Source organism: Typopeltis vanoorti, chromosome 1, assembly GCF_054136105.1.
Source record: "Typopeltis vanoorti isolate ZY-2024b chromosome 1, IOZ_Tvanoo_1.0, whole genome shotgun sequence".
Taxonomy (NCBI): Eukaryota; Metazoa; Arthropoda; class Arachnida; order Uropygi; family Thelyphonidae; genus Typopeltis; species Typopeltis vanoorti.
This window is the reverse complement of record NC_143549.1, coordinates 82,573,860-82,590,149: the sequence shown is the minus strand read 5'-3', so window position 1 is coordinate 82,590,149 and position 16,290 is coordinate 82,573,860. Positions and strand designations below refer to the sequence as shown.

General features: G+C 33.4%; 2 protein-coding genes across 5 annotated transcripts in view; both read left to right on the top strand.

Moving 5' to 3' along the window:
- The window catches only part of LOC150110160 (peptidoglycan-recognition protein LB-like), a 34,123-nt gene extending 29,337 nt beyond the window's left edge, over positions 1-4,786 (top strand). For all 4 annotated transcript variants that reach the window (XM_090398229.1, XM_090398233.1, XM_090398240.1 and 1 more), the window contains exons 4-5: positions 3,188-3,393; positions 4,495-4,786. In XM_090398229.1, the coding sequence (XP_090254355.1) occupies positions 3,188-3,393; positions 4,495-4,641 (353 nt within the window). In that variant the 3' untranslated portion in view covers positions 4,642-4,786. The remainder of the gene's footprint in view (positions 1-3,187; positions 3,394-4,494) is intronic.
- A 3,009-nt stretch (positions 4,787-7,795) lies between these two features.
- Positions 7,796-15,559, top strand: LOC150110159 (peptidoglycan-recognition protein LB-like). Its single transcript, XM_090391078.1, has 5 exons — positions 7,796-7,817; positions 8,213-8,296; positions 8,409-8,594; positions 14,089-14,294; positions 15,395-15,559. The coding sequence occupies exons 2-5, from the start codon at positions 8,248-8,250 to the stop codon at positions 15,557-15,559; spliced, it is 606 nt and encodes a 201-aa protein (XP_090247204.1). The 5' UTR covers positions 7,796-7,817; positions 8,213-8,247.
- The last annotated feature ends 731 nt before the right edge of the window (positions 15,560-16,290 follow it).

Genomic DNA, 16,290 nt, shown 5'->3' with positions numbered 1-16,290 from the left:
CTGCTATAATATAATTGCAATAATAAAAATTTATGTCGCAATTTCAATGTTAGATCCAATCCTAATCAGTCGTAAACTATATTTATGCTTTCATTGTTGATTTACAGCACGGTGCGGGTAGCGTACTGAAAAAAGTTGAATTCTATTGGCTACCAGCTGTTAACGTGATGCGCAGCATACACACTCATGGGAATTGAGCTATGAGTTTATAATTGCGTGCTACGGTCAATCAGCGATCTTAGAAGTCACTGCGCCGAACACGATTCAACGACAATCTAGCAGTGAGAGAATCCCTCTTATTATTATTTTTTATTTTTATTTGCAACAGTATCGTGCACTAGTCTATAATTTTGTGCGGTTTTATTCAAACATTTTTATAAAAAATTGTTAATAATATTAATACTATATTTATTCACCGAGGCAATGTCGCTTTCCAAGCCAACAAGAAAAAGAAAAATTGCTGATGAGAGGCGAACATTTCAAGAAAAATGGGAATTAAATTACTTCTGCACTGAAACAAAGGACAAAATTCTGTGCATTATTTGTAACGAAACAATTAGTTTCGCCAACGAATATAATATAAAAAGGCACTATGATAAAATTCATAAAGAACAATATTCACGCTTTAAGGGTAAACTGAGAGAAAAAAAATGAAGTGTGAAGAATTCACTTCAACGTCAACAACAAATTTTCAAAAATTATGAAAGATAATGAATCAGCAGTGAGAGCCAGTTATGAAATCAGCTGTTTATTGGCGAAACATTCCAAACCTTTTAGTGACGGTTCCTTGGTTAAGGAATGCATGATAAAAGCATCCGAAAACGTATGTCCCAAAAAATGTGCAAGTATTTCGCGATATTTCTTCGTCCAGAAATACTGTGATCGAAAGAATAACCGAAATGGCAGATAATCTGCGTGACCAGTTGCAAGAAATATCCGCAAACGTACGGTGCTTTTCAAATGCACTTGAAAGTTTCGATATTCACGACGTGGCTCAAGTTGCTTTGTTCCTTCGGGCTTGCTACAACAATATGAATATCACTGAAAGGTTCTTGGAAATGATTCCCATTCATGGAACCACTACAGGGGAAGACATTTTTGACGCCGTGTGGGGAATTTTGGCAAAATATCAACTTCCTCTGAACAGACAACCGATGGTGCTCCAGCAATGAGAAGCAAAATAAAGTTTTGTGTCAAGACTTGCAGCAAAGTTAAAGGAAATGTATCCAGACATTCCAAAACTGCAATCTTTCCAGTGCATTATTCATCAGCATGTCCTGTGCTCCAAGTGTTGGAAATGAACAGCGTACTTAAGCCCGTAACAAATACCGTGAACTTCATCCGATCCAGAGATCTCACAATTTCTAAAAGACTTTGGAGAGTGAATTGGAAGGGCTACCTTATTACACAGAGATTCGTGGTTATCTTGTCATAAGGTTCTAAAGAGATTTTATTTTTTTACTTTTAGAGGAGATAAAATTATTCCGAGAAATTAAAAATCATGATGGTGCATTTCTTAATGATCAGACAAGGGTACAATATCTAGCATTCTTAGTTCATATTACTGGACATTTGAATGATTTAAATGTTAAACTTCAGGGTAAAGGCCAGTTAATAACACACATGTATGATGACTGACAAGTTTTAGATGTAAGTTAGTTTTGTTTCAAAACCATTTAAAAGAGAATATTCTAAATTACTTTCCTATGTGTGAACAGTTGAACAACAAGAATCAAAGTTTTACCTTTTCTCAATATTGTCCCAAACTAGAAAACATAAAAGAAGAATTTGATAGGCGATTTAAAGATTTCAAGGAGCAAGAAGAAGTTTTTCCGCTTTTTACGGACCCTTTTTCCTTTAATTTCGAAAAAGCTCCTATTTGTATTCAAATGGAATTTATTGATTTCCAAACTGATTCCATTCTAAAAGCAAAATACCAAGATGTTGGGTACCAAAAATATATTATTTAGTTCTAAAATATCCGGAAATAAAAAAATTTGCAGCAAATATTCTATGTTATTTTGGAAGCACCTATTTATGTGAACAATTATTCTCATGTATGAGAGATAACAAAACAGCTCACAGATCAAGATTACCCGATGTCAACCTTTCTGCCACAATGAAGGTCGTATGATCACAATCTTTGAGTCGAAATTTTGACAGGCTGTTAAAAACGTTGTCAAGTGTCGGGAAAAAAAATACTGAAATTAAATTATTATAATTATATTATGCAAGTGTATATATATATATATTTTTTTTTTAACCCGAAAATTTTATAATTTTTCCCCAAAATATTTTCAGTAACATTTAAAAATTCCTTTAAAAATTCAAAATATAGGCTCCCCCCTGCCAAAAAAAATATATATAGAAGTATTTTATTTGTACGTAAACACAAAAAATTTCCAACTAACAGGACGCTCTGTAAATGTTTGTGATGGTTATTAATGAGAGTATATAATTTTTTTAGAATGTATAAATATATAAATATTTGATTTATTTAAATAAAATTTAATTTCGTTTTAATTTGGATTGAATGCTATCTATTGTAAATATTAATATAATAAAAATATTCTATAAGTTATTTTTTTATGAGTTGTCATAATCATTATACTATTATTTTATGTCTTGTAATACTTAGAATAAATAAAATTTTTGTTATTAATTTTCCAATTTATTTATACTCATTTTTTCACTTATCTTCGATTCTAATTAGTGCAGGTATTTTTATTCGAAATTGTTTTGCGGCCCACTTGAGATATAGTTTTATAGCAAATGGCCCGCAGTCCAATTTCAGTTTGACACTCTGCTCTACACGGATAAAATGCTTTAATCATTGAAATGAATAATTTCATACCGTTAAAGAAATGCGTTCTCTTCTTTTTTCAGATTTCTCATAATTTTTCAATGAAAAAAAAAATTAAATACGAATTACAACTCAGTAGTCCTTCGTTTTTTACTTTCAGAAATGTCCTGCTCAATTTCATCAAGAAATAACTTCGATATATTTTAATATTATCCATTAAATAATTAATATTATCAATATTATATGAATATTAATGAATACTTAATATTAACATTAAATAATCAATATTAATTAATATTATAATTTGGCAGAATCGATTTTTTCTTTTTTGATAAGTTGAATGCGATAAACTGATTTTCTTTTTCTTTTTCTTTTTTTGATTAGGATGGCTTGATATTGGTTACCAGTTTTCGATTGGTGGAGATGCTAGAGTTTATGTAGGAAGAGGTTGGTATAGAGAGGGTGCTCACACGCCACACTACAACAACAAGTCTTACGGTATATCACTAATGGGAAATTATATGGAAAAACTACCAAGTGAGGCTATGTTGAATGCTACAAAAGAACTTATTCAGTATGGCTTAGATCAGGTAAATTTATTACTCGAATGGTATACTTTTGTACAATTTTGTACATAATTTAAAAAAAAAAAAGTCTAGTCAGATTTTCTTTAAGTTTTTGGTATATTTTTTCCATAATAATAAAATTAGGGATGATAAAGTTAGCATTGTTCGACCTGTCTTTCATTAGCAAGTCTCGGCTGTTTATCATTTTTTTTTTCATTTCGAGTAAACAAAATATCCGATACCGACTGAGCTAAGATGGCTCCTGACTATATGAGAAATACAACTGAAAGATACAGCAAATACATATTCACTAAAGGTGGAATTATATCTAAGATATCGAACATCAAGTAATTAAATGAGACCTTGTGTCCAGACAGGTTTGAATAAAAATAATTTTTTAATGCAAGTCTCACCACAACAGTGTAAATTTATAGTACATTAGTACCGGATTGGTCGGGGAGTAAAAAATGTATTATCCACACGATTACATTCACTAACATCCATTCCCACGACGGGATGCGAACTCACAACTTGTTGATTGGACAGGCAATAAATTGCATTTCTCACTTAGGATACTGTTAACATTGTAAATTGATGATTGTTATGAAATAATCATTCAGTTTGTTCTTACTATCTTTAATAATATTCATTTTACTTGATATTCCTGCTGAATACAGTAATAGAGAGACTGCATCAATGTGTGTGTGTGGGGGGGGGGTAGGTTGGTGGATGGGAAGGTCATTCGTCGAAGTCTTTAAAAAGAGATCCCTCACGCTGACACTGTGGAAAACTATTCTATCTGTGAACTTATTAAAATGTTATAAAGACAGCTGGAGATTGAGAATATTTTCTAACAGTAAATAATCAGTTTTTCTAAGAAGTTTATTTACAAGCGACTCTGAAAAGTAGCTCCTTCTGTTACTAAAGATCGACTCATGTCAAATGTTCTCCCAAACAGCACAGGTAGACTGAGGGTCACTAATGCTGTTTAACCTTGTCAAGTCTATGTTACTAGTACCGCTTTTTAATTCAAAAGGGACTTTAATTTCCGCCAGGTGTTTAATGTTAGTTATTTATCATTAATGAATGTACTTGAGTCTAAAATGTCTTCTTTTATTTTTCTAGGGTCACATCGACTCAAACTATACACTTCATGGTCACAGAGACGCCAGATGCACTCTATGTCCAGGGGACCAGCTGTACGAGGTCATCAACAAGTGGCCTCGGTTTATAGGAGGACCCCTACCAGATTATTATTGTGAATCCTCTTGAAAAACAGATAATTTGTGATGTGAATCGTCTTGAAAAACAGATAATTTGTGATGTGAATCCTCTTGAAAAACAGATAATTTGTGATGTGAATCCTCTTGAAAACCAGATAATTTGTGAATAACAAAATAAATAATTATTATGCATATTGCGTTGTTTTATTATTATTGCTATACCTGCCCTGTTCGATGTTACAAAATTATCATTTATCAGAAAGACTTGGCTTCGATTCCCGTATACAGCTTAAGGAATCTTTATTAGGTCCTTTTAATTAAAGGTGAGTTAGTTGGCATCATGCAGAAATGGAGGACTTTTTCTCCGGGAAACTTGAGTTTTTCATCCCTACAAACAGGCAAACTTAAATTCGCTGATGCCTTTTAACTTTCTCAAGGGAGTACGCAAAGCCGTTTATCTTTAAATAACTTTCTTTTTATACTAGGGGATAACTAATCTCCACTAATCACGTATATCTGGCGTAAGGCTATCAATGATTTTAACAGCATCCGGAGAAAAGAGTACGGCAGACTACTGACGCCATCTCCTGGTAGTAATCATAACACGGTGTATTCTTTTCTGAAACTGTGTGAGTTTTACTGTCGATTTCATTTTTATAATAGTCAATTATGCAGTCAAGAAATTTTTTCATACTCTCTCTCATTTCGATGTTTAACAACAAACATATCAATCGCTCACCAAAAAGTATTGCCAGTTACTGTCTGCCCACAATTGAGAGAGCTGTTGCTGGCAGAGTTCCAAGAAGAGTCAATTCATTTTGAAGTAGAAGGAGAAAGGAATAAGGGATGTACGAATTCTTCACCAATACGCGAAATCACTCGCTTTCTGTCGCTGTATTTTTCAACTGTTATACAAGCAAAATGCTTATCACTTTAAAAACTAAAATGTTCATAAAAGAAAAGCGAATGTTCCGCTGTCTAATGATAAATAAACTCATGCCAGGAGACGGAGTGATTCCCCTATGCCGCAATTAACATGACAACTTTTATTTGATATTAATTGATGTGATGACTTCACGAGTGCATGTTTCCCCTGTTTGTTAATAATGGAAGCTAAATGCGTTACTTAACCCCCCTCCCCCCCAAAAAACAAATAAACAGGAATCTAGTACTTTAGATCAGTGCTTCCCAAACTTATAAACTTATGGATGTAAAGGTACCCCTTTGGAAAAAATTAAAATATTTCACGGCCCCCATCGACAAAAAATCGTAATGCAGACATACACCTATATTATTATATTTATTGTATTTATATTCAGTACAATTTATATTCAAGATTTTGTGTTTGTAAGCTTTTGTTTTATGTTTCTTATCAATACCTTTGAAATGAAACTTATATGAATAAGACTACATTTACTAATATTCATTAAACGCCGAAATACACAGGAAGCAAAATTTGTGAACCAACAACAATGTGTGATTTTTTCCATTAAAATATAAAAAATAACAAAAAAGAAATAATAAATCATAAAAACTAAATACTTTTATTTTAAGATTAAAAAAATCTACTTAGTCTTAAAACATTTTAAATTTCTTTTCATTATTTCACGCCCCCTCAACAAAACTTAGGCCCCGAAGGGGGCTGCGGCCCACAGTTTGGGATGCGCTGCGTTAGATAGATGACATCTTCTTTTAAGCAGCCATTTTGTTTGCGACGTGAATACAGAACCACTTTAAAAGTAAAAGAAAAATGGCTCCTTTAGCCGAAAAAATGATACCTACCCTTGTCGTATTATTTTTGATTTGTTACTACTTCTAAAGTAGTTTTTGTAATTTTAGCATTAATTATTATTATTATTATATTTACATGACACCTCCAAGAACTCATCGCGGGAGGGCGCCCTGCACAACTGCGCTATCCACCATCAACAAACAATGAACGCCATCTACCGCCACTTACAACATTTTTGTCTATAAAATACGTGTTAGCCGATTTATATGTTGAATAAAAATCCCACGAAACGTCCTATATTTGGAAGATTCAAAATTGCTGCAACTGTAATATAACTGCTTCCTAGCATACACGATGTATGCTTATAAGAATACTGTAGAATGCTAAACGTTCGCCTTCTTTATAAAGTAAAAATAGACTGAATTTTTTCCACGCAGTTTTTATTGATATTGAAGAAAATAAAAGTTTGAAAAGCGTGAAAGTTTGAATTTATTTTATTTTATTTATTTATTTCTTATTTTTTTACAAATATAAATAAATAACTTCTACACTTAATAAAGAATTATATACAAGAATAATTTTATTTAAGTTTATCAAAACGGTCTTGGAAATTGTATTTAGAATACTAAAGGTCAAACTGAATATCAGTTTGAAAAAAAAGTTTATTACTCAAAATATTCTTTGATTATGAAGAAGCCATTCTTTGTCATGTAAACATCGCGATGATCATATTTCCAGAGGTAGATGATTTTCATCGCTCGGTGTGAAACCACCATCAGCCTGATTATCGGACGACTACAGTTGCCAACATGAAATGTATCGTGTTAAATCTTTAGAGTAGGATATTCGGAATTATTTTCATTTGTTTCATAGTATTTTTCCGAATAAACAGTAAAAATATTTCTATTAATAAAAATAGAACTGCTTTTTTGATTAACTTTGTCTTGATCCTAGTATAAGCATAACATAACTATGAGGCAGCACGCACACCCTAATTGACATTTAAATGTCAGTAACCGTCGGAGATCAATCTGGTTATCGTATTTTCTCTCGATAACGAAACCATCGGGTAAATCTTCCTATCGCACATGCAATGGGTTTGCCCCACGATTCTCATCCCCGGAAGAAAGGCCTGTACTTCCGGTTGCTTAATCTACACAAAAAAAAATCTTCCGTTTATTTCGAAAATTTGGTGTTAAAGGGATCATCAAGGTAATACTTTTTTTTTTCCTACTTATTATTAATTTTTTTTTTCCTTGATAAACAGGTTCGGCAAGGGTTAGAGACACGGGGATTTCCGTATCATCCGAAGTCTCCTTTGATATCGTAAGGCTTGATTATCCAATCAAGCTTAATCAACTTCTAGGTTTCGTTAGCACGTGTGATCCACAACACATGTACGCAGTAGGTATAAATACGTAAAGCTCTTCATCCTCCCAGTCTACTTTATTTATTAGAAACTTCTACAAGTGCGATTTGTTTGTTTCTCCTAGGTAAGAAGATAAACTTTTCCAATAGAGAATTATTCCGATACTACTTATGCTATGCTATGTTAATATTATTTTCACTTGTAAACATCTTAAAGGCAGTTGTTGAAATGCATATTTAAATGGCTGATAATTTTACGTCGGTGGAAATAATAATAGATTGATACACATCACCGCGTCTTTTAGCAACCTCTTATGTTGTAGTCAGAATGTGTGCTCATACCTTTACCGTATTTCCCCCCCCCCCTTTTTTTTTATCAGTTTCCCTATATTACACATGGGACAATACAAATAACATTCTTGCAAATATTTAGTGTAAAACGTCAGACAGAGAAGGCGGATAGTGTTTGAAAACTAGGGCTTTTTATTAAGAGACTTGAAGAAATTCATTTATATTTCAGGTGAAGAGACGTTTCAGTAAGATACGAATTGAATAATGTATCTGTCTGCAGTGCTATTTATGCTTGACATGAACATTGCTGAAGGTAAGTGACATTAATTATTTTACATAACGGCTGACAGTTATATGCAAAGAATTATACACGTGCGTGTATGTGGGTCAGTGTATTCATTACTGCGCATGTTTCGTTTTTACAGTGTTCAGCACTCTTGATTTTGTCAGCAGAGAAGAATGGCATGCCAGACCTCCGAAAGCTATAGTGAACATGACTCTTCCAGTCCCCCATGTATTTATTCATCATACTGAAATGTCGGAATGCTTCTCTTTAGAGGCCTGTTCGGAAGAGATGAGAGTTATACAGAATCTTCACCTTGATGACAGAGGTAAGCATCACAGAAAATACGTTTATATAATACTGCCGTGACATAATCGACAGTTGCGATCATCATCACGTTTTAAAAATACATATTTATGGATTTAGAAGGTTAAAATCACAAATGCATTTCTTCAGAACGACTTGCGGCAAAAACGTCTGTGAAGGGCAAGGAAGGAGAATTTTATCTAGATGTTTCTGGAGAGATTGATTTAACTAGTCTAAGACATTTTTTCCGTAATAGGAAATTTTGTTGTTGTTGTTGTTGTTGTTACGCTGGGTTATGTGTAATAATTGTATCTGGCCAGTTTGCCCTGTTTTACGAGATGAAAAACCAGAGTATGAAGGATAGCATTTACCTCAGACATATTCAAACGTGCGTGATGTGTAATTCGGATAGAAATTAAATAAATAGATAAAATCTGATAAATAAAAAAAAGATCCCATATCAACAACACTTCTTTTTGTAACTTACGTAATGTCATTGATTTTTCCTTTAAAAATGAAGAGGAAAAACCAGAGAAATTCGCCGCATTTAAACATCTGGTTTGGGAAAGGAAACCACTCAAGTAAGTTCCCAACACGCAGTTCTTTTTTTTATTACACATCACTAATGAGAGAAGTCTCGAATATAATGCACATGCTCAGCATGTTTTTATTTATTTAAAAAATAAATAAAAAACAATCATGCTACTCCTAATAACTTAGACAATACATTTCAATTAGAGCTCTAAAGTTCAGCAAGAAGTGTTTTTTTTTATTTTATTCCTGTGGGGGTATCCTCCCCCCAGTGTCTCGATCACCCCTTTGGACTGGTTGAGCTCTTTTAATGAAGGATTAAGCATGTATTTTTGACTGTAGCAGCGCGTGTTCATAGGGCTGGTTTCCTGTCCCGAGAGACGAAAAACTCAAGTTACCGGGTTAAAAAAAAACTCCCTACCTCCGTAGGAGACCGGCTAACTCGCCTTTAATCGAAAGAGACCAGATAAAGGCTCCTCACTTCATGGACGGGAATCGAACCCAGTTTTTTCCGACCAAAGGGCTTCGTCTATACTTACTGGGCTACGGGGGCTCTCCAGTAGGGGTGTCAAACTGGCGGGCCGCGGGCTGCCCCCAAAGCATTTTCCAGCGGCCTGCAATGCCTCAAGGAAAGATTAAAAAAAAATGATGATTGCTTTTTATAATAAAACAGAAATACCGTATTTACTCGAATATAACTCGCCCTCCCATATGACTCACACCCCTGTATCCTGATTTTACTTTATGAAAAAAGAAATTAAAAAGTTTTGCATGTACTGTACATCGCACACGTAAATAAAATTTAACCACTTTCACGTCGGAACAATACCTCGCTCCTCACGGTAAACAACATGCCTTCCCCAACTGCAATTAGAGAAAACTGGTATAAAAACGGCACTAACTAATGAATCACATGTCCCCTCCCACATTGACCATGCTGTTTACACTTAAGCAAAACCATATGTTTCACCAGCAAACAGCAAACACAGTATCTAACTAAAATCTGTTTTTTTAGTTAGATGTGTGTGTGTGTGTGTGTGTGTGTGTGTGTGTGTGTGTGTGTGTGTGTGTGTGTGTGTGTGTGTGTGTGTGTGTGTGTGTGTGCCCCCACCATCTCAAACATAAAGCTGCAATAAAATTCGTAAACGTGTTAAAACTAATTCATATAGAGTGAATGTTGTTAAGACAGTTTCAGATATTATGCAATTTGGTTGAAGAGAATTAGCGTGTCAGCTCAAAAATGTCGGCTTGATTTTGTGTTTTGGAAACGCGATCTTTTGTTAATACCGCACCAATCATATCCACATCTTCATAGCTGTTCTATCTCTATTGGCCTTCCATGGGTGCCTATTTCACGTTATGCTTTAACTTCTCAGACATTCGTGAAGGGTGTTCATTACGTATCAAAAATCTTGTAAATTACTTGTAATTTTTTCTTGGAATAATGGGAAAGAAGATGACGCTATTTGGATATTTGGATAGATGACTTAGACAATGCACACAAGGGAACCGCTGTCGAGGCCGGAAGTAGCTATAACGAAGAGGAGATTCTTGGTAAGTCATCCCCATTTTCAGTTTTTTTTCTGAAAACTTAGTTTCTAAAAATCCACGCATATATCTCGTAGCATGATTTTTTATCTTTAATTTTTGGGGAAAAAGTGCGAGTTATATTTGAGTAAATACGGTATCGATTTATTCGTTTTCATACGACATTTATAGTTACAATATGGATGCAACGACCTGCTATAATATATTTGCAATAATAAAAATTTATGTCGCAATTTCAATGTTAGATCCGATCCTAATCAGTCGTAAACTATATTTATGCTTTCATTGTTGATTTACAGCACGGTGCGGGTAGCGTACTGAAAAAGTTGAATTCTATTGGCTACCAGCTGTTCACATGATGCGCAGCATACGCACTCATGGGAATTCAGCTATGAGTTTATAATTGCCTGCTACAGTCAATCAGTGATCTTTGAAGTCAGTGCGCCGAACACGATTCAACGACAATCCAGCAGTGAGAGAATCCCTCTTATTATTATTTTTTATTTTTATTTGCAATAGTATCGTGCACTGCTCTACAGTTTTGTGCGGTTTTATTCAAACATTTTTATAAAAATTGTTAATAATATTAATACTATATTTATTCACCGAGGCAATGTTCGCTTTCTAAGCCAACAAGAAAAAAAAAATTGCTGATGAGAAGAGAAAATTTCAAGAAAAATGGGAATTAAATTACTTCTGCACTGAAAAAAAGGACACAATTGTGTGCATTATTTGTAACGAAACAATTAGTGTCGCCAAAGAATATAATATAAAAAGGCACTACGATAAAATTCACAAAGAACAATATTCACGCGTTGAGGGTAAACTCAGAGAAGAAAAATTAACTATGAAGAATTCACTTCAACGTCAACAACAAGTATTTTCAAAAATTATGAAAGATAATGAATCAGCAGTGAGAGCCAGTTATGAAATCAGCTGTTTATTGGCGAAACATTCCAAACCTTTTAGTGACAGTTCCTTGGTTAAGGAATGCATGATAAAAGCATCCGAAAACGTATGTCCCAAAAAATGTGCAAGTATTTCGCAATATTTCTTCGTCCAGAAATACTGTGATCGAAAGAATAACCGAAATGTCAGATAATCTGCGTGACCAGTTGCAAGAAATATCTGCAAACGTACGGTGCTTTTCAAATGCACTTGACGAAAGTTTCGATATTCACGACGTAGCTCAAGTTGCTTTGTTCCTTCGGGTTTGCGACGACAATATGAATATCACTGAAGAGTTCTTGGAAATGATTCCCATTCATGGAACCACTACAGAGGAAGACATTTTTGACGCCGTGTGGGTCATTTTTGCAAAATATCAACTTCCTCTGAATAGGCTCGGAGCAGTGACAACCGATGTTACTCCAGCAATGAAAAGCAAAAATAAAGTTTTGTGTCAAGACTTGCAGCAAAGTTAAAGGAAATGTATCCAGACATTCCAAAACTGCAATCTTTCCAGTGCATTATTCATCAGCAGGTCCTTTCGCTCCAAAATGTTGGAAATGAACAGAGTACTTAAGCCCGTAACAAACACCGTGAACTTCATCCGATCCAGAGATCTCAATCACCGCCAGTTTGCACAATTTCTAAAAGACTTGGAGAGTGAATTTGAAGGGCTACCTTATTACACAGAGATTCGTGGTTATCTTGTCATAAGGTTCTAAAAGGATTTTTTTTTTTTACTTTCAGAGGAGATCAAATTATTCCGAGAAATTAAAAATCATGATGTTGCATTTCTTAATGATCAGACAAGGGTACAATATCTGGCATTCTTAGTTGATATTACAGTACATTTGAATGATTTCAATGTCAAACTTCAGGGGAAAGGTCAGTTAATAACACACATGCATGATGCACTTGCAAGTTTTAGATGTAAGTTAGTTTTGTTTCAAAATCATTTAAAAGAGAATATTCTAAATTACTTTCCTATTTGTGAACAGTTGAACAATAAGAATCAGAGTTTTACCTTTTCTCAATATTGTCCCAAACTAGAAAAGATAAAAGAAGAATTTGATAGGCGATTTAAAGATTTCAAGGAGCAAGAAGAAGTTTTTCCGCTTTTTACGGACCCTTTTTCCTTTAATTTCGAAAAAGCTCCTATTTGTATTCAAATGGAACTTATTGATTTCCAAACTGATTCTATTCTAAAAGCGAAATACCAAGCCGTTGGTGTACCAAAAATATACAGTTATTTAGGTCAAAAATATCCGGAAATAAAAACGTTTGCAGCAAATATTCTATGTTATTTTGGAAGCACCTATTTATGTGAACAATTATTCTCATGTATGAAAGGTAACAAAACAGCCCACTGATCAAGATTAACCGACGTCAACCTTTCTGCAATAATGACGGTCGTATGCTCTCAATCTTTGAGTCCAAATTTTGACAGGCTGGTTAATAATAAACCTTGTCAAGTGTCGGGAAAAAAATAAAATACTGAAATTAAATTATAATAATTATGTTATGCAAGAATATATATATATATATATATATATATATATTGTTTTTTTAACCCGAAAATATTATAATTTTTCCCAAAATATTTTCAGTAACATTTAAAAATTCCTTTAAAAATTCAAAATATCGGCTCCCCCCTTCCAAAAAAAAAGATATATATAGAAGTATTTTATTTCAACGCAAACAAAAAATTTCAAACTAACAGGAAGCTCTGTAAATTTTTGTGATCGTTATTAATGAGAGTTTATACTTTTTTTTTAGAATGTATAAATACATAAATATTTGCTTTATTTAAATAAAATTCAATTTCGTTTTAATTTGGATTAAATGCTATCTATTGTAAATATTAATATAATAAAAATATTCTATAAGTTATTTTTTTTGAGTTGTCATAATCATTATACTATTATTTTATGTCTTGTAATACTTAGAATAAATAAAATTTTTGTTATTAATTTTCCAATTTATTTATACTCATTTTTTCACTTATCTTCGATTCTAATTAGTGCAGGTATTTTTAGTCGAAATTGTTTTGCGGCCCACTTGAGATACAGTTTTATAGCAAATGGCCCGCAGTCCAATTTCAGTTTGACACTCTGCTCTACACGGATAAAATGCTTTAATCATTGAAATGAATAATTTCATACCGTTAAAGAAGTGTGTTCTCTTCTTTTTTCAGGTTTCTCATAATTTTTCAATGAAAAAAAATTAAATACGAATTACAACTCAGTAGTCCTTCGTTTTTTACTTTCAGAAATGTCCTGCTCAATTTATCAAGAAATAACTTCGATATATTTTAATATTATCCATTAAATAATTAATATTATCAATATTATATGAATATTAATGAATACTTAAGATTAACATTAAATAATCAATATTAATTAATATTATAATTTGGCAGAATCGATTTTTTTTTTTTTTTTGATAAGCTGAATGCGATCAACTGATTTTCTTTTTCTTTTTTTAATTAGGATGGTTTGATATTGGTTACCAGTTTTTGATTGGTGGAGATGCTAGAGTTTATGTAGGAAGAGGTTGGTATAGAGAGGGTGCTCACACGCCACACTACAACAACAAGTCTTACGGTATATCACTAATGGGAAATTATATGGAAAAACTACCAAGTGAGGCTATATTGAATGCTACAAAAGAACTTATTCAGTACGGCTTAGATCAGGTAAATTTATTACTCGAATTGTATACTTTTGTACAATTTTGTACATCATTTAAAAAAAAAGTCTAGTCAGATTTTCTTTAAGTTTTTGGTATATTTTTTCCATAATAATAAAATTAGGGATGATAAAGTTAGCATTGCTCGAACTGTCTTTCTTAGCAAATCTCGGCTGTCTAATCTTTTTTTTTTTTATTTCGAGTAAACAAAATCGCCGATACCGACTGAGCTAAGATGGCTCCTGACTATATGAGAAATACAACTGAAAGATACAGCAAATACATATTCACTAAAGATGGAAGTTATATCTAAGATATCGAACATCAAGTAAATAAATGAGACCTTGTGTCCAGACAGGTGTGAATAAGGATAATTGTTTAATGCAAGTCTCACCACAACAGTGTAAATTTATAGTACATTAGTACCGGGTAGGTCGAAGAGTAAAAAATGTATTATCCACACGAATACATTCACTAACATCCATTCCCACGACGGGACTCGAACCCACAACTTGTTGATTGGACAGGCAATAAATTGCATTTCTCACTTAGGATACTGTTAACATTGTAAATTGATGATTTGTATCAAATAATCATTCAGTTTGTTCTTACTATCTTAAATAAAATTCATTTTACTTGATATTCCTGCTGAATACAGTAATAGAGAGACTGCATCAATGTGTGTGTGTGTGGGGGGGGGTAGGTTGGTGGATGGGAAGGTCATTCGTCGAAGTCTTTAAAAAGAGATCCCTCACGCTGACACCGTGGAAACCTATTCTATCTGTGAACTTATTAAAATGTTATAAAGACAACTGGAGATTGAGAATATTTTCTAACAGTAAATAATCAGTTTTTCTAAGAGGTTTATTTACAAGCGACTCTGAAAAGTAGCTCCTTCTATTACTAAAGATCGATTCATGTCAAACATTCTCCCAAACAGCACAGGTAGGCTGAGGATCACTAATGATGTTTAACCTTGTCAAGTCTATGTTACTAGTACCGCTTTTTAATTCAAAAGGGACTTTAATTTTCCACAGGTGTTTAATGTTAGTTATTTATCATTAATGAATGTACTTGAGTCTAAAATGTCTTCTTTTATTTTTCTAGGGTTACATCGAATCAAACTATACACTTCATGGTCACAGAGACGCCAGATGCACTGATTGTCCAGGAGACCAGCTGTACGAGTTCATCAACAAGTGGCCTCGGTTTATAGGAGGACCCCTACCAGATTATTATTGTGAATCCTCTGGAAAAACAGATAATTTGTGATGTGAATCCACTTGAAAAACAGATAATTTTTGATGTGAATCCTCTTTAAAAATAGATAATTTGTGAATAGCAAAATAAATAATTATTATGCATATTGCATTGTTTTATTATTATACCTATACATGCCCTGTTCGATGTTACAAAATTATCATTTATCGGAAAGACTTGGGGTCGATTTCCGTATGCGACTTAAGGAATCTTTATTAGGTCCTTTTAATTAAAGGTGAGTTAGTCGGCCTCATGCAAAAATGGAGGACTTTTTTTCCGGGAAACTTGAATTTTTCATCCCTAGAAACAGGCAAACATAAATTCGCTGATGCCTTTTACTTTCTCTAGGGAGTATGCAAATCCGTTTATCCCTAAATAACTTTTTTTTTATACTAGGGGACAACTAATCTCCACTAATCACTGATATCTGGCGTAAGGCTATCAATGATTTTGACAGCATTCGGAGAAAAGAGTTGGCAGACTACTGTCGCCATCTCCTGGTAGTAATCCTAACACGATATTTTCTTTTCTGAAACTGTGTGAGTTTTACCATCGATTTCATTTTTATAATAATTAATTATTCAGTCAAGAAATTTTTTCATACTCTCGCTGTTCTCAATGTTTAACAACAAACATATCACTCCTACCAAACAGTATTGCGAGTTACTGTCTGCCCACAGTTGAGAGAGCCGTTGCTAGCAGAGTTCCAAGAAGAGTCAATTCATGTTGTAAGGAAAAGAGAA